Here is a 23,330-nt window from a genome sequence, read left to right as displayed (position 1 = left end):
AGAGAGCACATCACCCCTGTGCTCCAGGCCCTTCACTGGCTTCCAGTCGAGTTTAGAATTAAATTTAAAATCCTCCTTCTTACATTTAAGACCATTAATGGTTTGGGGCCATCTTATCTCACCGGTGCTCTGGTTCCATACTACCCCAACAGAACACTCCGCTCTCAGAATGCAGGTCAACTGGTAGTTCCCAGTGTCTCCAAAAGTACAGTAGGAGTTAGAGCTTTAGCTACTAAGCTCCTGTCTTATGGAATCAGCTTCCAACTAGTATTAAAGAGGCCGACACAGTCTGTACATTAAAGATTAGACTGAATGCTCCTATTTGACAAAGCATATGGTCAGGTTAGTTGAAATCGGACTAGACTCACAGTTCAGCCTAAGCTGCACTAGAAGCTATAACACTGGGGGAAGTTCAGCCACTGCGTCCTATGCCCTTTTTTCCCCTCTACTTAACACTTGTCTTACTTTATTTCTCTTTTCTAATTCTAATATCTAGTTGACTAGTCTCTTCATCACTAGTCACCTGGTGTCCCCTTTCCCCCCTATTTTTCAGCCGCAGCCTCATGACTATCCTGACACCTGGCTGGATGGACGTCTTCGTTGCCCCCACCCCCGCGTCTCATCTGGCTAGATGGACCTCCTCGTTTCTTCATTCCATTGCATCTCTACAAATTGGACCTCCTGCTGCTAATACCCACCACCAGTCCTGGTGCATCTATAGCCTGCCCGTCCTGGGAGTGGATCTCTCCTGACTGTGGTTCTCCCCAAGGTTTCTCATGTTTCTCATAGGGTTTTTGGAGTTTTTCCTTGCCGACATGGCGGGTCTAAGGATGGGGGATGCCAAGGACTTGAACTTTATTAATTCATCTACTGTTTTTGACTGTGTATCATATTGCCTCTGCAAAGCCCTTTGAGACAACCTTGTTGTGATGTAGGACTATACAAATAAAATTCAATTGAATATGTATTGTTCTTGCATTGTACTATAGACAAGTTTCCGAGGTACTTCTTCTTTACTTCTGCATTTCTGCTCGCGACTTCAGTTTTACAGTTTCTCCATCCAAACCAACAGTGAAGTTGGACTGGCATCACTCATCAAAATCCCTCAAAAAAAAAAAGACAATTTGGAAATACCGCATCCATCTGCCATCATCACGACGTGGGAGAACAACATGTTCATGAAGGCAGATGTGGAACCAAGCCCATGCCACCACAAAGATCGGGTGTTTATGTAGCCAAGTTGCCGCTGGTGTTATGGAAGGTATGTTCTTCCTTTCCCTGCATTTTCCTGTGCCCGGGGCACAAAAGCTAAAATTTTACGCATGAAACGATTTGTTGTCTTTGATATTGTTATAACTATGATGATTGTAATTATGATGATGTTTAATTTTATTTACTACAACTACTGTACAGCTGTGGCTGCAACGCATACTATCTGCTGCTAGCCTTTAGCGAATCAGTACTTGTAGGATGGCACCATTATGTAAACGCATAAATGCAAGTGTTACAGGTTTTTTGTTCGTTTGTTTACTGGTGGAAAACGCTGTTAGGCAAGGGAAGACAACTTATGTGCCTCACAACAACACTTACTGTGCGTCAATTATACATGACTTTCAAAAAGCAGCACTCTGGAGCGGCTTAAGGGAGCCTCGCCAAACTTTCGCCCGACAATAAGGAGACTCTTGGCGGCCTCCAGACAGGTTTTCACCCGCTGTTCCACCTGGTTCTCACGGTTACAGGAGATATCAAGACTATGTGCGTTGTACTTTGAAGATGGAAGGCTCGACTTGTGCTCCACCTTCGTTATTATTTTTCTAATAATTTTATAAATTGTGATATATTGACCTGTTTTGCTCATGCAGCAATCGTTTTAAAGTAATAAAACAAGAATTGGAATCATGTTGTCCAAATGTTTTATCACGATCAATATCTGCAATAAAAAAGAATGACATACTATTTTTGTTTAATCAACAAAGTGATAACAAATATATAATCTTTTAAGTAGACCCTTAGGTTTAAATAACATCCCTAACTTATTGTCTGCAGCTGGTTTCGATTTAAAGCATATAGCGAGGTAGATACACACTGGTGCCTTGAAGCTGGACGCTGTTCAAAACATTGCACTTCCAACCGTATATATTGGTGCTTCCAGGAGTTCACGCACAGCACAGAAAGTCTTGGAGTCTCATCTACATCGTGCTGAATCCATTTTTGGAGATTCAGTGGGTTCCTCTGGTTTGATTTTGCAGTTTAACTTTGTCAAAACACTGCTTACTTCAACTGCATTTCAAGTTGTTCTGTCTAAACCAGAAGTTCAGAGCAGAAATGATCAAAGATGGCGCGCCCATGTTTTGCTCAGGAAGGTTGTCTATATGGAAAAAAAACAAAACGAAACATCATTGATAAACAGAAACAATGTGTTCCAAATCTAACCCTTACAAAACATTTATAGTTAGTACAATTAAACTTAAATAACATTTCAATATCTTTAATTTATTGGCTGCCATTGACAGCAACACTGGTAACCCTCCCAGTTCAAATGGAGTGGATGTCCATCACCATTAACTGTATTGAATAAGTTACTGTTATTACAGTGTAAAAATAACCACTGCTGTTGCAAAAACGGAAAAAGAACAAAACATTCAACTTACTCAAGCCTTCGGTGTAGTCTGTTCATTCTCTGATGCTAAATAAATTGAGCCTAAAGAGGCAAATATCACCTAGTGTAAATTACCTTAATGCGAAAGACAGTTCGTCAAAATACTAAACTATGCACATCCCAAATTTCTGTCCATTGAGAAATCAGAAAATATTGTTTGAACACAAGAAATGCTTACGTGTCACAGTGATGTCACAAGTTATTGGAGGGATGCCAGATTGCAATGTACCTTTGAGCAAAGCACCAGACCTCCTGAAACAGCTTGGTGCACACTTAGTGTTATCCTTCTCACTGATCTCTCTCCTTGTATGCTCCAATGTGATCTGCTACATTGCTATATTGAATTTCTCCACAAAGAATCATAAGGAGTATAACAATTTTAGCTATTATGAAGTTTTATCACTCAATATCTAAAAATGTTGAATTCTGAGGCCTCTAATTTGAGTGTTAACTACGAAAAAATAGATTTACAAAATGATCGTTTAAAAACATCTAATATAATATTGCTTTGCTGGATATCCGATGAAAAAATACGAGCAAACTATTTGGTGTCAAAATGTTGTCCTCGATTTGATGGACTTGTCTTTGTGCCAGACAAAGCCAAAGGGCTCAACGGGCTCAGAGGGCGTTGCTCTGAGAATGCCCATGCTGTGATGTTAACACCCCATTATTAGCAGAAGCAGGAATGATAATGGCCCTGGAGAAAATAATATGTGCCCCGCATTTCCTCATCCTTTGGCTCCCTTCCTCTTTGTGGAAAACATTCCCTCGGCAGGCAGGCCACTTTTGTTTGACCTCTTGAGCTCTTCTCCTAGATGGAGCTGTCAGATAAACAGCCTCCCTCAAGGAAAAGGCTACTTAGTCAAAGCATCACAGGCTATGAAACAATCAAGACAAAGACAATACCTGGAATGCCGGGGAGTATTCCTTTCCCATTGGTACCTACAAGTATAAAATGAACACATGAGTTTAACTTGTGAAAATGCGATGATTATACACAACAACAGATTTGAAGAGTTTCACAAAAATGAAACATTTTCAATTCCAAAATGACAAACATTTTATGTTTAGAACATCCATTTTTAGGGTCTCTAAAGCAAGGTTGTAGATCTGGGCTCAACATTGGTAGGGACGATATAACATGCATGTACACTTTTTGCTGGGGACGGGACATTAATAAGACCAAACAGATTGGGTAAACGGGGGTCAGGGCTACATTTCTCACAAATATGAACGTAATTAATTGATAGGCTAACTAATCATTGCAAAATAAATGTGTATTGAGTTATACCAGTGCTTCTCAATTATTCTCTGTTACTCCTAGGAAGACACTATGCGCTCATGCGCTGGTCCTCATGGGAAACGCAATCTTCAAAAAACTACAGCTTTTGTCCACCAGCGTCGCTAAAATCAACCAAAACTGAAAAGTTACCAAGTGTAAGACCACATAAACAAAACAAAAATGAAAATTGGGTAGAAGAGGGTCAACCTCGGTTCATTAAATTTCTCACAGTTTAATTTACGTTAACAGCAGAAAATACAGGCTAAAGTGGAGGACACCTCTCTAAGCAGCTTTCTATTCAAGCTTTGCAGGTTAGCAAATTCACACAGTTTTAAGTTATGCAAACTCTGATGCAGGTTGTAGCAAAATTTCAGTAGCAAAATTAGCAGTGTGTTCCCCACCTCCATAACATTGACGTCTTTTTACATTACTTAAAGTGGCTGCTGCTGGTTGAAAAAAAAACTTCTAATATCCCTCCTCTTTAAAGGGGGCAGATGAAGCGGCATGTTGGCGACATGTTGTTTTTTCGTCGAGTCAGTGCGTGTGTGTGTGTTGCGGGGGGGCTCAAGTCATCAGCTAATTTGAGGGGGAAAAAATGGACTAGCACATTCAGCAAGTAAAACAGGGGTAAATATAAGTCTAAGCATAATGAAAATAATTCACTTAATAATAGTACGGTCAATTGTATCCTTCCAATATATGGGGAGGCAATCTAAATTACCTATTTAACTGAACTCATCATAAAATGCAAATAAGGTTGCTTAAACGTTGGTGGGGACAATTCAAGCATCCTGAAAAGTTGGTAGTGTTATGTCCCTACCGTCTCTATGCAAACCAATGCCCATGCTCTCAAGTATTGGGACATGTGCTGTCACATGCTGGACCACTGCAACACCCAAGGGCGTAGTGTTTGGTCTCAACATTGGTAGGGACGATACAACAGCATAATCTGTATGTAAAATTTTTGCTGGGGACGAGAGATTAATAAAACCAAACAGATTGGGTGAACGGGGCTACATTTCTCACAAATGTAAAACTAATTAATTAATAGGCTAAATGATCAATGCAAAAATAAATCTGTATTGACTTATACTAACTTTCATGTGAATTGGTTCAGGTGATGCACTTTCGATTCAAAACTTTGGTTTCAAAAATTAATAAACAATAATTGCAATTTGAATATTAATTACATTAACATACACAATAAATACAAGCTTGTTTATGATCTCTTAACTATCCTGGAATGCAAAAAAATAAAGATTTGTTTTAAGACCACTCAACATTGTCCATCTAAGTCATAAATTAAATATAGCTGAAAAAACTTCTTAATCATGGTAGAACAAAAATATTATATCCCCTGGTCTCCGGCGCTCGGTGTGGCGCCTGTCCGGGGTGGGTGCTCGGGCAGCGGGCGGATGGGTGGGCTATTGAGGGGGGCACTGGGGGTAGTCTGGGGCAGGGGTTGATCGGGACCCTGGCGCTTCCCCCGCCCTGCGGCTGGTGGTTGTGAAGGCCGGGGCCATGCCTTGGGAAGCCTGCCTCTTAATTCACGAATTCCTCACTTTGCACTGTAAATATTTTTCACCCTGGCACCTACATACTCATTCATGCCTCCGGAGGGAGTCGGGACGGGGCCATACAGTCCCGGGCCGGCTCCCACTTGATTTTAATGCATCACATACCAAGGCTGCGGGATGGATGGGGCCAGTTGGGAGGGGGTGACATCACAGTTGCCTCCTCACGACAGGCCCCGCCATTCCCCCACCTCTCTTAACGCACCACACACATCATACTCCACGGGGGAGCTCCGGCAAGTGGCAGTGGGACGGGCGGCTGGGTTGAACCTCCATGCAGCGGTCCCACTGCCCCAAGGCGAGCTCTCCTATTTTAATGCATACACTGCACTACCCTCCCCACACAATGCCATCACGGTGCTGTGTAATGGCTGCCAGGGGGTGGCGTGGCTCAGTGGTAGAGTAGTTGTCCCCCAACCCAGAGGTTGTGGGTTCGATTCTTCACCCTGATGAACTCACTTTAGTATCCTTGAGCAAGATACTGAACCCCACGTTGCTCCTGGTGCTGTGTCACCAGTAGGTGAATGGCGAGATAGTGTAAAGCGCTTTGAGCGCCTTGATAAGGTGGAAAAGCGCTATATAAGTATAACACCATTTACCAGTCAGGGACCTGGCAGCCACAGTAATAAAGTGGTAGGTGGGTTCCACACTTTTTCTCTATGGCGTGGCTCTCGGGGTGTGGTCTCCTCTCTGCCTGGGCTACGGGACGCGGGATTGGGGGGAATTTGGGGCTCCGATCTCGCATCGCCCCGCGGTGGTCCTTTGGCGCTGTCCTGCTTCCGCCCTCTTCTCTCTTCTCTGCCAGGGTATCCGCCCTGCGCTCCAGCACGGGTCGCTGGCTGGATGCCGGTGGGTCGGCTGGATGTTGCCTACTCGGTTGCCTGCCCCGCCTTGGGGTTGGTGGGCCGTTGGGGGTCCCGTTGTGTTTAGCGCCAGCTGGGAGGCTGCGGCTGTGGCTCGTGGGCCTGGTAGGCGGGCGGACGGGGGGTGGGCAGTTGGTGGTGCGTCTCCTCTTCCAATCCGGGAAGGATTGATGGGGGCGCGGGTGGCCTGGGGGACCACCCTGGATCCCTGGGGGGTGGCGATGGCCCCATTGCTGGGCTGCGGGAGGGGGGATGGCCTTCGCTTGCTTGGTTATCTATCACATCTATCTATCTAATTATCACATGTTAGATGGGACTCACGCATGACTAGGTGAAATTAGACACACTGAAGTTGGAAACCTCAGTGTCAGGATTAGCGAAGAGACAGCAGAGAACAGGATGCCAACATACTCATTCGCAAGGGATTTACACAATACTGGGTTCTCGCCGACCACTTGAGGTACACTTCACCCCTTCCTATCACTTATATCTCTGAAACCCCCCCCCCCCCCATTTCCTTGGTTATCAAGGCCCCCACATGGTGGCAACCGGCAATACAACTAGCTAATAACGATAGCTCCAACATATTCATAGTTGGTTAGAGTAGGCGATTAATGTATTTCTTTTTGTTGTTTTGTTGTGCTTTTTCTGTCTCTCTCTCCCTCTAATTTTTTGTACCCCCATTACCCCTTCTTGTTCGCTGCTTTCTCTTAATAAACGAGGTACGTTGAATGATCACAATGGATGTACTGTATGTCATATTCCTATGTGATACATTAAAACTGTTCAGATCAATCGGACACGCAGATCTCCATTCTACGTGTCAAGCAGTTGAACAGGACAGGTTTAACAAATAAAAATACCTAAGTATAGGAACATGAAATAAAGGAAATATATAAAGATATATATTTATGAAAAGAAAAGCTGTTGTTACTAATACTAGAAGGATTTTTAAAAAAAACCTGTCCTGTTCAGTTGCTTAGAAAAAGAGAATGGGAATCTGCGTGTCCTTATAGTCTGAACAGTTTAAATGTCATTGGAGTATGATATACTCCCGTTGTGATTATTCTTTGTGTTTCGATAATTAGGAGAAACTTAGGCAGGAAGGGGGCAAGTGTGTTCCATTTGCGTCTTTCACTCCCCCGCCGGCCACTTTCCCTTCGCCCTCCAAGTGGCCTCCGTGTGACATCATAGCAAGTGCCTAGGGCAAGTGAGCGAGGGCGACTCAAACTGTTATTGAAACGCAGCCCGTGCGTGCCCTAAAAATGAATAGCGACTGGTTTAGAGTGTAGTCCGCCTTTCGCCCAAAGTCACCAGAGATAGGCTCCAGCACCCTGAAACCCTGACAAAGCGGTGTTGAAAAGGGATGGATGTTTGTGTAGCAAGAACATACGTTAAAAATAAACTGCAAACTTGAAACTCTGGAGAGATATAATATGTAAATGAGAAACAGTTAATTTTACAATATGATTACTGTCACATTTGTGTGTGTGTTTTGTGCATCCTGACCTAGCACACTAATGGTTGCCACTAACAAAAAGCCTTTCACTGATAGCCAACTTTCCCTGCACTGACTAGGAGGATTTAGGAGAGTAATTGATTTTTGGAAACTGTATTTGCATAGGCCTGTTAGGTAAGAGATGCCAAATATTATCAGGGACACAGTATGGGAGAAAGTGAATAGAATCAAGATATTTGTGATTTAGTATAAAACAGTATGCATGAAAAAAAAAAAAAATAAAAATTAAAAAATTAAAAAAACGGAAAATGAACCCTATTTGGGGGGACAGTGGCGCGAGTGACTGAGTCGGTTGTTCATTGATTGAAGGATTGGGGGTTCCTGGGGGGCAGCTCTGCACTCCGAGGTGGCAGAGCTCGGCTGTGGCATTATTTAACCCCTGGCACTTTTTTCTAATTGGTTGAATCTTTTTTGGTGTCTCTTTCTTCTTCGGGGGTCAATGGTAGTTGGCAAACCAAACAAATGGTGCATTAACACCTCCTCCAACTTGTCGAATTAGCAAGCATTGAGCGCCTTGGTGGCCAAGAACTGAACATACTGAACTGATGCTAAACTGAGCGGAGGGCTAAAGCCTACCATTTGAAAAAAAAAAAAAAAAAAAACTGATGAAAATCTAAGTCAAATGTTTACTTTCTTTGATAAATTGTTTGAAAAAATATTAGGACAAATATACGACCTAGTAAAAGCACAGTTTCAGAGGGTTGAAGGCGGTATGTTGACAAGTTGCTCTTTTGCCAAACTAAACACAGGATTGGTTCGACAGGAGGTTAATCACTCTCTCGTGAACTGAACGCCAAATTAATCACAGATTGGACCCTTGGGATGCCAATCATTCCCTCAGGAGGTACATTTAGAAAATGAAGCATTTTCCAAAGCGCTTTGATAACTCTTAAATACTGTTGCAGGTCTTTTAGATCTTTGAGGTTTTGGGAGCTTTCTCCATTACACACAATAACAAATGATTTAAAAAAACCCCAAAACATTCAAACTTGAGTAAAAACATATGAATGCTTTCAAGAAGCATGCTGTTACCCTAACAATGTCCAGGTAGTTAATACTTAGATTTATTTCTTTTGTATGTACAGTACCCTTCCTGTTGAGCCATTTCCTGCCTTTTGTCTAAATTCAGGAACATTTCTAAGTATAGCATGCAACGCTGCTTCCAACTAGGCCAGCATCAACACTTGAAACTCCATTTTAGGAATTTTTCAGCTGCAAACCATGCTCACCTATATTCGTTGTGCTGTTGGTTACAGACTATGCAAGATTTCTGTTGTATTGTGATCTTGGTATATTCATGAGTGGTGCAATTCAGGCTATGTCAGCACATGCCATTATCCTCCCGAAACAGGTTATAAAAGTAGTCACACTGTCAAAACATAAGCAACAGAAAACCAAAGAAAGTTAGTTTGAAACATTTTGCCCATATGGAGTGAACAGAAAAAATTTTCTTCTTGGTACCTAAGTACCAACTTTGTGAACTTTGTTCAACACAACAATGACTTGTTAACTTGCTTGGTTTTCAGACTACCTTAGCAATAGGGCCCGGTGCATTAAATATGGGTGTATGTGTTCAGAATGTGTTACTGTACACGAAGGGATGCCACAAGGCTTTGTATCGAGTCTCCTCTTACAGTTGTGGCGTTTATTGTAACAGTTACAAATAAGCATCCACAGTTCTGAGATCAAGCCCGGGCCTTGGCATTCCTATGCGGAGTTTGCATGTTACCCTGTGCCTGCATGGATTTTCTCCGGTTACTTCAACTTCCTCCCGCATCCAAAAACCGTGCATGATAGGCTGATCTGATTGAATACTTTAAATTCTCCATGGATGTTATTGTGAAAGGTTGTTTGTCTATATGTGCCCTTTGATTGCCTGGCAACCAGTTCAAGGTGTACCTCTCCTCCTGCCCATAGTTAGCTGGGGTAGGCTCCAGCAGTCCAATGACTCTCGTGAAGATAAGAGGTTGAGAAGATGAATGAAATAATGCTTTGTTCTAATCAGATGACAACATTTCACCAATTTATTAGGTACACTTGTCCAACTGCTCATTAAAGCCAATTTATAATAAGCCAATCACAAGAAACTCAATTGATTTAGGCATGTACAGTATGCGTGGCCAAGACAATCTGCAGATGTTAGAGCGAGCATTACGTATATGTAAGAAAGGTGATTTAATTGACTTTGAACGTCGACTGGGTCTTGGTGCTACTTTTTGCTCGGGATGGGACAATATTAAGACCAAACAGATTGGGTGAACGGGGGTCAGGGCTACATTTCTCACAAATGTGAACCTAATTCATTGATATGCTAAATCAAGGGTGCTCATTATGTCGATCACGATCGACCAATTGATCGCAACACTAGTGTAGGTAGCTTGCGGCATCCCCTAAAAAATATTTTTTTATGTACATAGTTATTTTTATGTTATATGTTGTGTTGTGTGAGCAATATATGAGGTTTTGTAGCACCCCTCTCTAAGCAGCTACTTGCTCATGTTTTTCTGGTTCTATAGTTTCCAGCAGAGTTCACTACATTTCTCATAGTTTAATTAAGGTTAGCAGTAGAAAACACAAACAGAAGGAAACTTTTCCCTAAGCAGCTTCCTACTCAAATTTTGCAGGTTAGCAAGTTCACACTTTAATGTTATGCTAACTCTGATGCAGGTCGGACTTTCAGTTGCAAAATTAGTGTTTCCACCTCCATAACACTGAAGTCATTTTACATTAATTACCGTGGCTGCTGCTGGCCGTAAAAAAAACTTTGAATAGTCACAAAGTATCTGTTGTGGTAGTGAGAAAAATAATTTATATTAAAAACTAGGGCTGTCAAATGATTAAAATTTTTAATCGAGTTAATCACAGCTTAAAAATTAATTAATCGTAATTAATCGCAATTAAACCATCTATAAAATATGCCATATTTTTCTGTAAATTATTGTTGGAATGGAAAGACAAGAGGGATATATATACATTCAACATACTGTACATAAGTACTGTATTTGTTTATGATAACAATAAATCAACAGGATGGCATTAACATTAACATTCTGTTAAAACGATCCATGGATAGAAAGACTTGTAGTTCTTAAAATTTAAATGTTAGTACAAGTTATAGAAAATTTGTATTAAAGCCCCTCTTAATGTTTGCGTTTTAATAAAATTTGTAAAATTTTCAATCAAAAAATACACTAGTAGCTCGCCACTGTTGATGTCAATAATTACAAAGTCAGTCGCACCCCAGCGCCAGCAGAGGGCGACAAAACACAAAAAAACACACGTAACAAGTAGAGATATCACTGTGCTGTCATTTAATCTGTTTGAGCGGGGCATGTGCGTTAATTGCGTCAAATATTTTAACGTGATTAATTAAAAAAAATTAATTACCGCCTGTTAACGCGATAATTTTGACAGCCCTATTAAAAACACCTATTAGTGGCAATGGATTGGATGTCTGTCACTGTCAATGGCAGCCAAACAGTATTTAAGAATCCCTCATATTTTTTAAGCGTGCACAATGACAAAAAGCAGTTTTTGGATGGGAAAAATACAACAAAGTGACCATTGTTGTGGCATCTGCATTTAATCCATTTGTGAGAAATAATGACGGGCCTCGTGATAAAATGTAAAAACGCAGTACTTTTAAAACAAGCCATTTTCAAATAAAATAATTCATGATTTTCCAATTGGCATGTTGCACACTTCATGAAATGAGAAAAGATAACAGACCATAATGCATATGGAAGTTACTCAAATTGCATGTCCGTTTAAAGTCACAGAAAATAACAAATACAAAAATAATTAACTTTTCAATGCTTTAAACTTACACTCAGAACAACTTTGTTTTACACAGACTTACAGTATTTCCCTTATTAGATCACTTATCACTATATATACACAAAACATACACACGATCAATTTACAATACTGACAAACCATGACGACAGATCAACTCCATTCATTTGGTCCAATTTCAAATCAAAGCTATGATTTGTGTCACTTCAAAATTGATCCGTTTTTTTTCTGAACACAGGACATGAATGGCAAAGGAGGGCATTAAAATGTTTGATAGCAATCTTTAAATGTTGGCGTTTCCATCAACCTATTTCTTTTACATCTTTACCTTTCAGTGCAGTGACAGGAAACGATTCATTCCATGATTCCTCCATCATTCCTTGCAACAATGGAATTAACTGTTGATCCTTTGATAACAACATAATAATAAAATAGATTGCAAGTGGTACTTGCTTGATTCTTTCATGTGGCCACGATGGCATTTCATGTGATATCCTGTAGTTTATACAGCATACAGCAGACGGTTCAGGAGCTTCCGAAACATGGGGTGTGGAGATGATGCACTGGCATCACTTAGGACACTTTCACACCTGTCGTGTTTGGAGCTTTTGTTCTGAAACAAACCTAAGGACCCGTTTGTTTTGGCATGTGTTAAAACAACAACCGCATTTGGATATGGAAAAAAAACAACCAAGCCGATGGCGTCTGGAGCTCTTCTTGATTCCATTTGATCTCTGGAAGAGGTTCAATTAACCATCTGAGCCCTATGATCACGCCGGCGCAATCAATCACGTAGTCTTTAAAACGCCATAAAAAAAAAAAAAAAAAAAAAAAAAAAAAAACACACACACATAAGTACATAAGGACAAAATAAAAAGTATTTTTAGATACAGACCAGAAAAAGGCTCAAGACTTTTAAGAGTTAAAAACAACAGAACCGACGCAGCAACTGACAACTTTGGTCCAACCTCCAATGGAGATGATTAAAATGATAGCAATAACCTAACAAAACATACCTTATCCCTTACTTGGACAAGTATACTAACCACCTAAATAGACAAAAACAAAGCCGCCACTCACCACACAACCTTATGATGCTCTGTTTTTGTTTTTCCTGGGGGAGCAGGTAAAGTTGGCCGGATGTTTGATATTCGCTTCACTTTCAGTTTTTACACGCACATACGCTTCCTCAAAGCTGCATTTGTGACTGCATCTCAATTGTTGTATGTAGAAAACAATTATGGAATCTGCTCGTTAAAGATTGGGGCTACATTTGCTGTCTTTACAATTATATATACTGTATATCTATAAATATATAATCAGCACTCAATATGGTTTCCCTAACAGATGGCAGGAGAAAAACAGCTTCTAATGCTGTTTTTGTGTAAAAAATCTGAATAAACAACTGAAAATAAGAAACTTCGATTTAGCCTGTCGATCGGAAAAAAACAAACAGTTGACAGGTGTGAAAGCGCCCTTAGTCAGACCTTTTTTTTTTCTTTTTCATGTCTCAGACATGTATAAGGCATGGGTTTCGACAAACATAGTCCATGACAAGCATTGAGTCCATAGACTTGTTGATCCCTAAAATGGTCACTGTCCACAATGGTTTTCATTCTTCCAGTGCCCCCACAATAAAGGATCCTTTTGGCACTAAGAGTAGATGGTGATGACCTCGCGTCCTCCTCCACGAACCAATAAGACACGATTAAGTCCTTCCATTAGAACTTCTAGAAACTCCATATCTTGTAGACAGCCTCTTGAGGAACGCAACAATATACATAATAATGAAATATCCAAAATACTTCGCAGAACGGGACAACTTTATCTATTAAATATGTTCTATAAACTATATTGTTGTGATCGAAGCCTAAAATTTGTTACAAATCCCTTGGCAGAAGTCGGCACTATAGTTTTTTTTGTTTTATTTATTTTTTTAAATAACTGCAAGATTTTTATTAGAATGTTTTGTTAAAAACAAAAAACAAACTACATTTGGGCTAGGGTTAATTAAAATCATGGTGAATAATTATGTTACTGTGTTACTAAAAACTATGGGATTTCCTGTAACTAATGAAACATGAACCCACGGTATGTGGCCTGAATATGTTTAAAAGTCATCATAAGATTATTAATACAGTGGTAACTCTGCATACGAAGTTAATTCGTTCCAGGACCTTGTTTGTAAGTCGAAATGGTCGTATGTCAAGCAGGATTTTCCCATAAAAATACATTATAATTCCATTAATTCACTCCACAGCCCAAAAACCTACACTAAATCCTTAAAAATACTGCTGTTACTATTACAAATGGCAATTACACATAGCAAAACAATTATTTAAAAAAAAAAAAAAAAAAAAAAATCGGAATAATAACATAATAATAATTCCTGTAGTAATGTAATGAATCGGCTACTAATGTGGCGGGCGTTTTTTTCTGTACCTGAACGCACCGCGTGGCCGACGTGACAGAGAGAGGGAGCGGTGCGTTGAGTTTACTTTCACTTTCAATGTTTTCTTGACAACACCGTCAACTGCGCTGGACAGTTGGCGTTTTGTGTTGGATAAGTTCTGAAATAAATGATAAAAACCTGACGAAGCCGGTGATTTCTTTGGCAGTGTTACCAAAATAACAATTGTTAACTTAACTTATAAAGACTGGCGAACGGTGGTCGTCGGAGGACAGTGGAGATGTATTGTTGAGCCAATTCACGGATGCGCACTCCACGCTCATATTTTTCTAAAATTTGCATCTTCATTTCAATGGTAAGCGTCACCTTTTTCCTTGTTTCACAACCTGTACCAACCTTTTTGAAACCTGTGTTGATTCCTCTCACAAGAAAATCAGCCTTGCGTCTGTCTGCAGTGCTGTCATGTCGTCGTATTTCGAGCATGTCATCGGATGTACAAACAAATGGCGAGTCAAACTTTTCGTCGGATGTCGAAAAGAGCGTGTGTCGAAGCCATCGTATGTCAAGGTACCACTGTATAGGTTTTTAATATGAGTCACGACTGTGTTTTGCCCTTCTGCTATATTTTGTTTCTTAATAATTTACTATACTGGCTAACTCGTTATTCACAGACAACTCGTAACCTACAGGCAACATTTTTAAGTCCGCAATGCCCTCTACTTGCTAACTCGGAACCGACAGACACAATAACGCCGGAATTAATTAATCAGTTCTGATACCAAAAAATTATACATTGGGCTCTGTGGCTCGATAGATACTTGCCCATGCTACATAACTATCAAATTTCAAGACAATCACTTCACGAATGACGTAGGAGCAGGACTTGAAAGTGTGTGTCCACAAGAAGAAGAACAACCTGAGTGGTGAGACCAGCCAGTTAAAAAAAAAAAAAAAAAAAAAGCAAAATATAATGATAAAGGATACAGTTTTCATCTCCTTTTTTGTTCTTCGGTGGGCCTGGCATGTTGAGCAACACAAGCTGTGAATCTTGGGATTTCTTGAGCACCACCTCATTCAACTTCACAGCCGTATGCATCCTTCTCACATTTGACTGGTTGCTAGATTAAATCAACAAATGAACATGATGAGACAAGTATCCATTAAAGTTGGGGCGTGTTCACGTGAGGAGTGTCTAAAACTATATGCTAACATTTAAAAGTATGTAGAAGTAGTAAATACCCCCACCCGAAACATTATTGGCTACATGCAATTACTGTATCAATGAAGTGACATTTAATTTGTAATGTCAGAGGTGCCAGATAGCAATGTGTTTATGTCTGTGGATGTACTGCAGTTAATATTGTATTGTTTATATTGTAAATCTGCTTGATTGGTGTTGTTTCTTGTAAAATGCTTTGTTTCTTTATCTCAATCATGTATGAAGTTTTATAACTATTTAAAGCACTTTTGAGTACTTAGTGTAAAGCCTCTATATAAATACAGTCTGCTGAGTTTCTTGATTTGGCCATACTCAGACTTTGCACTGCTGGGAATCCACAGCTTTTAAAGCTAAGCGCACATACTGAAATGTATGGGCAATAAACGTCAACCAATATGTTGGCTGGCCGATACATGGACTTTTTTTTAAAATGGCTATCGACTAATATTTAGCCAAAGTCTAGGCATGTGCCGGAATGAGATTTTGACGGTACGATAACCGTGAGCAAAAATACCGCGGTTTCACGGTATCACGGTATTGCAATTATAGCTCCAAAATGTGTTATTTTGAGATGTATGAGTTAAAAAAAAAAAAAAAAAACTTTTTTCCATTGAACAGGATTTTTTTTCCAGAACATAGTTGCTAATTGGAATATGAATGTATTGTTCAAATAAATACATTATCAATAAAAAAAAAAATATTTTAAATAAAATTAAAATATAACGTAGACTATACCCACAGCCACAGCTCAAGTTGCTCAAGTTTAGAGCAAGAACAAAATAATTTCTATAAAAAAAGTAAAAACTCTTCTGATTAAAATTTTTTAAAATTTATACTGCATAATTTTTTGTGAGGATTGAAAAGCTCATGTGAAGTTTTGCCATTTTCAGCCACTGTGTCAACTCTAGTCTACATGATGTCATGCCTTTGTGTTAGAAAGAACAAAGAATTCAAAAGTTAATAAGTTAGTTAAAAATGTATAAATTAGTTAAAATGTAAATATTGTTGTGGAAAGGTTTCATCGAGACCTCACCTTTATCCAGCGAAAGTGGATTTGTATACATGGATCTTTCCTCAATTAACGATCTTTGATGATATGCCCCCCCCCCCCCCCTTCATTCAAGCGAATCAAGCTTGTTTTCTTACTCTGCGGCTGTCACACTCGACGAAGTTGCTCTCCCAGCTAAGCCTAGGCTAACATTCGTCTTATATAAGCTTTTAGTTAGTTCGTATATCGAATTTCAAAGGAAAATATGTGTTTTGTTTTTGGCGAACTTTTTCATAGTGCTAATCTGTTTAGCTACTCACACATGGAAAAATACAATTGTACGTTTTAAATGTATTCATTTTGTATATTCCACTTACCACGATTTGAGAGCTCAATAAATTGAAGAAAAGAACGCCTTATGTTTGGAGTATTTGTTTAGGGTTTGCTGGCTGTTTAGCCGATAGTCACTTTCACACACAGCAACAAACGGGAGGGGGTGAGCGCTTCCGCGCCACGCCACTTCTGGCTGCATTTTTGACACATGAAAAATGGCGAATACCGTACTACGGTCTGACGGAAAATTTTAGTGGTTTCGAAACCGCGACGTTTTCACACCATGGTAAACCGTGAAACCGGTAACCGGCACATGTCTACCGAAGTCATGATGTTTGTCAATTGTAACTATAGTGGCTAGTGTTAAAAAAGGAAGTAGTAGAAGAAGATGTTTACTTCTAATATGTACTGTACATTTACAGTATGTAATGAGTGTTTAAATTGTCTTGCAAGATCCACAAGCTTAAGAAATAGAATATCAGCCACAAATATCAGCTTATAAATCCGGCAAACAGTTGATTCATTTTTTTAAAAAAATCTGTATCGGCCTTTGAAAATACTATATCGGTTGACCTCTAATCGACAATGCAATAAATAGGCGGTAATAAAATTTGACGGTACGATAGGAAAAATACCGCGGTTTCACGGTATCGCAATTATAGCTCCAAAATGTGTTATTTTGAGAAGTATGGGTTAAAAAAAAATTTTTTTTCAGGATTTTTTTATTTTTCTGAACATATTTGCAAATTGGAACATTAATATAATGTTAAAATGAATAAACAATAAAACAACAAATATTTTAAATAAAATTATACTCAATAGAACTTACAGACTACCTACAGCCACAGCTCAGGTTGCTCAAGATTAGAGCAAGAACAAAAATAATTGCTATAAAAAAGTAAAAACACTTCTAAACAATATTAAAATATATCTACTGTACGACTTTTTTTTTATTTTGATGGGGCAAAAAGCTTAAGTGAAGTTTCACCATTTTCAGCCACTGTGTCAACTCTATAGTCTACATGTCATGCCTTTGTGTTAAAAAGACATAAAGGATTCATAAGTTATTAAGTTAAAAATGTATGTATGTATGTATATTGCTGTGGAAAGGTTTCATCTAAAAAACATTGGGAATGAGACCTCTCCTTGTCCAGCGAACGTGCATTTGTGTTAGAGCAAGATCGTCTGTCTCAATTAGCGATCTTTGATTTTATCCCTTTTCCTTCATTCAAGCTTGTTTCTCAGTGGCCGTGATATTTATAACCTTGACGAAGTTGCTCTCGCAGCTAAGACTAGGCTAACATTCGTCTTTGTAAGTTTTTAATTAGTTTGTATTTTGAATTTGAAAGGAAAATGTGTGTTTTGTTTTTGGCAAACTTTTTCATGGTGTTCATGGATACGACTTCCTCACATTCTGCTGTGTTTGTGCTAATGAAGCTATACTCATACGTGTAAAAATACTACTGTACAACGTTTTAAATGTATTTGTTTTGTTTATTTCAGTTACCATGATTTGAGAGGTCCATAAATTCAAAAAAAGTACGCCATGTGTTTGGAGTGCTTCTTTTTTGGTTTGCAGGCTGTATAGCGGGAATAGCGTCACTGACTCACACAGCAACAACCGGAGAGGGAGGGGTGAGTGCTGCCGCTCTAAGACACTTCTGGCTGCATTTTTGGGAAATTTATAATAGCGAATACCGTACTACGGAAAATTTTAGTGGTTTTGAAACCGTGACGTTTTTATACCACGGTAAACCTCGAAACCGGTAACCTGCACATGCCTAGTCATAACGATGTTCATCAATGTTTCTTTTAAACAAGCATTATTTGAACCAAGTTCCAAGTTATTAGAAACACATGTAGTTACAAGTGTAATCAATCAAAGGTGTAAATCAGTTTTAATAACGTCCACTTCATTTAATGTGCTTGTATCTCTGTAATTTTTAAAGTGTGCTTTTGTGATGTGGCTTAATTATATGCTCTTAATGAAATTATGCAAATGTTCTTCATGTGTTCTGGGGTGTATTGAGCAAATATGTACAGTTGTATTGAACATGCACTTTGACAGGATGATTGCCATGCACATGCATACACAGAAGACATGCTCATGTCAGGAAAGCAAAATGAAAGGCAAAACCACTTACAGATTCTCCCACTCACTAAAGGGGGTGAGAAAAAGACAACATTAATGCAGTAACATGGCAACATGGATCCTCTAAATTGTAAGATAATTTCATCGAGGTCCAGATGCCCTGCTTTAAGCAGGTCATCAGTCATGGACATGAATCAAATAATAACAACTACACTTGAAATAAATATTTCGAATAACAAAGTAAGCAAAGGATGTGCATAAAAATGACATTTTTTAAATTGACCTTTAACAACTGAGAAAAGCTCCAACTTTTGCACTACAAAATGTAAAAGACGGTAATTTATAATTTTAAAATCTGCAAATTAAGTTAATATCAAACAAATATAATACTATGTGAAATTTGAAGAGTTTTTTTGGATTGTAATTAGAATTAACACAGATTTTAGCACAAACATTATCATGACGATGCACTCACGGTTTCATGTTGAACATGTCTTTTACACCCATTCCTTCCCTGTGTTTATTTCTCTCATTAATGATTTTGTCTTTGGTCCAAGTCATGTGGACGCGATCTGGTTTGTCTGTTAAAGTTTTGTCTTCCTTTGTGGAATGTGATGCTGTATTCCGATCGTGGATCAATTGAGCCTAAAAATGAAAAGTAAAAAAGTGCATGTAAAAATTTGGGATTTCAATGTCTAATTTTTATTTGTAGGTGATGGTGTACCTCTCTCTCCCGTTCTGTGCGTGATAACTGCATTTGTTTGAGCATTTGCGATCTTTGCTCCATCACCAGTGTCTTCTCATAGGTGAAAGCTGAGATATCACTGTCGTGCTGTGGTGGTAAATATATTTTATTTTGACAACCGTATAATTTAAAACATCACGCATTTTATACAGTATATGAAATCTACTCACCATTTCAACCACCTCTACTACTGCATCCAGACGTAAATGATACAAGAACATCTGGAGATCTTTCTTCATCTGGATGGAATTGTCATCCATTTGTGCCACTGTGAAGATGCGCATTTTGCACTTCCTCCATACCTTCAGAAGAGACAAGAGATTTCATTTAGTATTGAATGAGATTTCATTCAGAATTTGTAGAATTACTTCATACCACGAGATATTGATGTTTGATGAATAAAAAATAGCTCACATACGCTTGACTATGGATAAAATACGTATATACAAAACTAGATTACTGATGCGCCACTTTTGTCACTTTATGGCCATTTTGTGAGGCCATTCAATAAACATACCATTATAGGTATTCACTTTGAAATAGCTATAAATTGCTCAATTTTGAACTGATTTTCATACAGCCTGTTTTCACAAACAGCACTGATGCAGTATATTAACTGAATACTCAATATACTGTATTGGCCCGAATATAAGACGGCCCTGATTATAAGACGACCCCTTCTTTTTCAAGACTCAAGTTTGAAAAGAGACTTTTTGAACACCAAATTAATTTTTATACAGAAAATAATTACAGTACATCCGAAACAAAAGATTATTACAATACATCTGAGAGAAAAAGCATGTTATTTTGCCTCATTCAAATCCTAATATCTGAACATTTAAATATGTAAACTAAAGTGCAATCACATTCGTAAATGAATGGCTTCTGGTTTTTGAAATGTAAATAAACCAATCTATTGTGATAATACAACACAATTGCAATAACTGCATTAACCATCCAAGTGAAGTATAACTGTAACTGTAGTCTTGAAAACAAAACTGAATAAGGAAAAACACTGCAATAAAACAATGCAAACTGATTAAACTTGAGAGTAGCTGAGATCAGTCATGACAGAACATCGCTTCTATGATATCTGGCGCCATCTAGCATCGTGAATGGGTATAATGTCTAGACCGCGAATATAAGACGACCCCCTCTTTTTCAGTCTTATTTCAATGCAAAAAACACCGTCTTATATTCGGGCCAATACGGTAATTATATTTCCCCTCCCTTACACCCAGCCTGAATCAGACATGTTAATACGTTTTGTTATAAACTCAACTATTTCTAAATCTATCAAGAATTAAGTGTTTAGAGCAGGTATGTCCAAAGTCCGGCCCGGGGGCCAAATGCGGCCCGTGGTCAAATTTCATCCGGCCCACAGCCTCTGTCATAAAATCAATAACGTCTGGCCCGCACACAGACTTATTAAATTGGTCAGCTGTACTGCTACCAGCATATGAAGTAGCTTACACACTAAATGCTGCTCCTCATTTACCCACTAAAAGGCAGCAGCACTCTAAGCAACATTACCCCGTGTGACCCTTTACTTCCAATTTTCTAAAATGGCGACAATCAACAAGAAAAAGAAAGTTGACTGCGACGGCCCACCCTTCTAGGATAGGTGGAAATTGGACTATTTCTTCACTAAAATACGTAACAACTGTGTTTGCCTCATTTGCAAAGAGACAGTCGCTGTTTTTAAAGAGTTCAATGTGAGGCGATATTACCAAACAAGGCACGCTGGCATGTACGACAAGATAACAGGGAAGATACGCAGCGAGAAATTGAAACAACTTGAAGCTAGTTTAATTTCACAGCAGCAGTATTTCGCAAGAGCACGAGAGTCGAAAGAGAACGCCACGAGGCTAGTTGCAAGATTGTTAAAAATATTAGTTAAAAAAAAATAAAGCAAATGTGACACACAGAATTGGCTTGCTAAAATTTGCTTAAATATATTCTGTGTAAAGGACGTCAGCCAAGGTCGGCCCCCCACATTTTTACCACACCAAATCTGGCCCCCTTTGCAAAAAGTTTGGACACCCCTGGTTTAGAGAGTACTTTAGTGGAGAAATATCTAAATTAAATCCCTCCACGCAAAATGTCCGCCAGTTACTTACACCGCCGATTCCATTTAGCCTTATATGTGATATCCATACATCTGACTGGCAAACGCAGCACCGTTAATTTGTAAAAGGATTTAGCTGATTTTGATTCTGTGTTGTTCAAATTAGTTTGTCGCTACAATATTTGTCTACCATTATTAATTTGGTATCTGCAAGTGTAATATTTTTAGTTAAGTTTATGGATCCAGTTTGTAAAGCCGACAAACAACACGAGCAAACACGATAATAATTTCCATTTTGTTTTAACGGGCTCCACCAAAGGAGCCCAGAGGAAAAGAAAGGACTGAACAGTGCTAAAGACATGGTGCTCACTCATATGCTTCAAAAGCAGTAATTTATCGCTACATTGGACAGTTTTGACCCAAAAGTTTGTGCTGTCCATATAATTTTGCCAAGGTCGCGTTGACTGAGAAGTCTACAAAGACTGCACACATGTAGGGATGTCTGTTTTATGTGATATGTCACAGTGGCATTAGGTTTTTAATCAACAAAAGCTACAGTGGTTAGGAGCAATTGGGTTAATGTTTTATGTTACATTAGTAGGTACCTACATTGAAAGAGATATTTGAAATAATAATTTTATTGGAAATAATTTTAGGGAACACAGTACCGCACACTTACTCTGCCACAATACATTAAAAACAATAATATTATACAACAAAATGGCAATTCAGTGTTTGTATCTCTAGTTAGAGACTGTCATCATACAAACTAAATTTACAATATGAACATTGGATGCAAACCTTATGTTGACTGATCAAAAATGGCAGCAGCATTAGCAGTCCACCATCATGGACAATCCACCACACATCGATGGTCCCTTCCTTCAGTCGGTCCTGGTTACTTGGAAAGTGGTCGATGTTCTTAGCAACTAGTAGAGCCTGATGGGCTTCTGTTGTCTCCCTCACAGTCTCTGAAGTTAAAGATGGGTGTTTTAGTTGAAGTGAATTAGAAAACAAAAATTTTACCACATGACGCTTACCAATAAAGTTCCTCCTTGAGGAAAAGTCTCTCGCCTGTTTCCAGCCTGCTGGCCATGCCATCAAAACGGCGTTGTGCTTCATTCCTCCCAGCCCAGCTGACTGGATGAGTAAAGAGAAACCATCTCGCAGGTTGGAGGATACTACTACGTGGGAGAAACCTTTAGTCTTTTCTGCGGCCATGGCTGCTTTTAGGTTCTGCAGGTGAATTGAGATCCAAAAAATGTTTGTGTGAGAGAGAAATCATAACAAACATCAGATTTTCAAATTTCACACATTCATTTTAGAGCAGGCTCATAAACTTTATGAGCCATAGCTATGTACCTTACCTGCTAATAGAGAAAACCTATGAAGTACATAAATATAGGCATTTCTATATATAGTTCATAAATCAAAAGGACACTTTTGATCCATCTGTTATATAGTATTTCACTGTCGATTATGAACAAAACCCTTGGAGCACCTAGGATATCTCCTATTCTCCCTACCAGAGTTTAATCTTGTGATTTTCTTTTTGCTACTTTGTGTTTTTTTTTTTTTTGCTTTATACTTTTTAAAATCAGGTGCTGTAGATTTAGTTTGCACCTGCCCTTGCCTTGCCTCCTTGCTTCCTGAGTCTGTTATCCAATTGCAAGAACCTTGATTGTTCAGCCCAACGATTCCCTCAAAATAACAGTTACTCATAAAAACCTAGACCTGTGGATTGGTCTGAGTTGGCTTGAAGCTAAGGAATCAGCTGTACAGT

General features: G+C 39.0%; 2 protein-coding genes across 6 annotated transcripts in view; both read right to left on the bottom strand.

Moving 5' to 3' along the window:
* col15a1b (collagen, type XV, alpha 1b) overlaps positions 1-9,304 on the bottom strand; it is a 99,027-nt gene extending 89,723 nt beyond the window's left edge. The window contains exons 1-3 of one of the 2 annotated variants that reach the window (XM_057856831.1): positions 9,127-9,304; positions 3,566-3,601; positions 2,276-3,496 (exon numbers count right to left, since the gene is read on the bottom strand). In XM_057856831.1, coding sequence (XP_057712814.1) covers positions 2,276-2,286 — 11 coding nt within the window. In that variant the 5' untranslated portion in view covers positions 2,287-3,496; positions 3,566-3,601; positions 9,127-9,304. Of the gene's footprint in view, positions 1-2,275; positions 3,602-9,126 lie in introns of both variants that reach the window. The other variant, XM_057856830.1, reaches the window with a different exon arrangement.
* A 1,748-nt stretch (positions 9,305-11,052) lies between these two features.
* LOC130929574 (solute carrier family 12 member 7-like) overlaps positions 11,053-23,330 on the bottom strand; it is a 44,131-nt gene continuing 31,853 nt past the window's right edge. For 3 of the 4 annotated variants that reach the window (XM_057856833.1, XM_057856836.1, XM_057856835.1), the window contains 8 exons: positions 22,588-22,783; positions 22,349-22,518; positions 19,650-19,781; positions 19,459-19,566; positions 19,210-19,379; positions 18,787-18,801; positions 15,087-15,220; positions 11,055-13,437 (listed from right to left, as the gene is read on the bottom strand). In XM_057856833.1, coding sequence (XP_057712816.1) covers positions 13,346-13,437; positions 15,087-15,220; positions 18,787-18,801; positions 19,210-19,379; positions 19,459-19,566; positions 19,650-19,781; positions 22,349-22,518; positions 22,588-22,783 — 1,017 coding nt within the window. In that variant the 3' untranslated portion in view covers positions 11,055-13,345. Of the gene's footprint in view, positions 13,438-15,086; positions 15,221-18,786; positions 18,802-19,209; positions 19,380-19,458; positions 19,567-19,649; positions 19,782-22,348; positions 22,519-22,587; positions 22,784-23,330 lie in introns of all 4 variants that reach the window. The other variant, XM_057856834.1, reaches the window with a different exon arrangement.

The sequence above is a fragment of the Corythoichthys intestinalis genome, chromosome 14 (assembly GCF_030265065.1).
Source record: "Corythoichthys intestinalis isolate RoL2023-P3 chromosome 14, ASM3026506v1, whole genome shotgun sequence".
Taxonomy (NCBI): domain Eukaryota; kingdom Metazoa; phylum Chordata; class Actinopteri; order Syngnathiformes; family Syngnathidae; genus Corythoichthys; species Corythoichthys intestinalis.
Note: the sequence above shows the minus strand (reverse complement) of the source record. Positions and strands in the feature narration are given on the sequence as shown.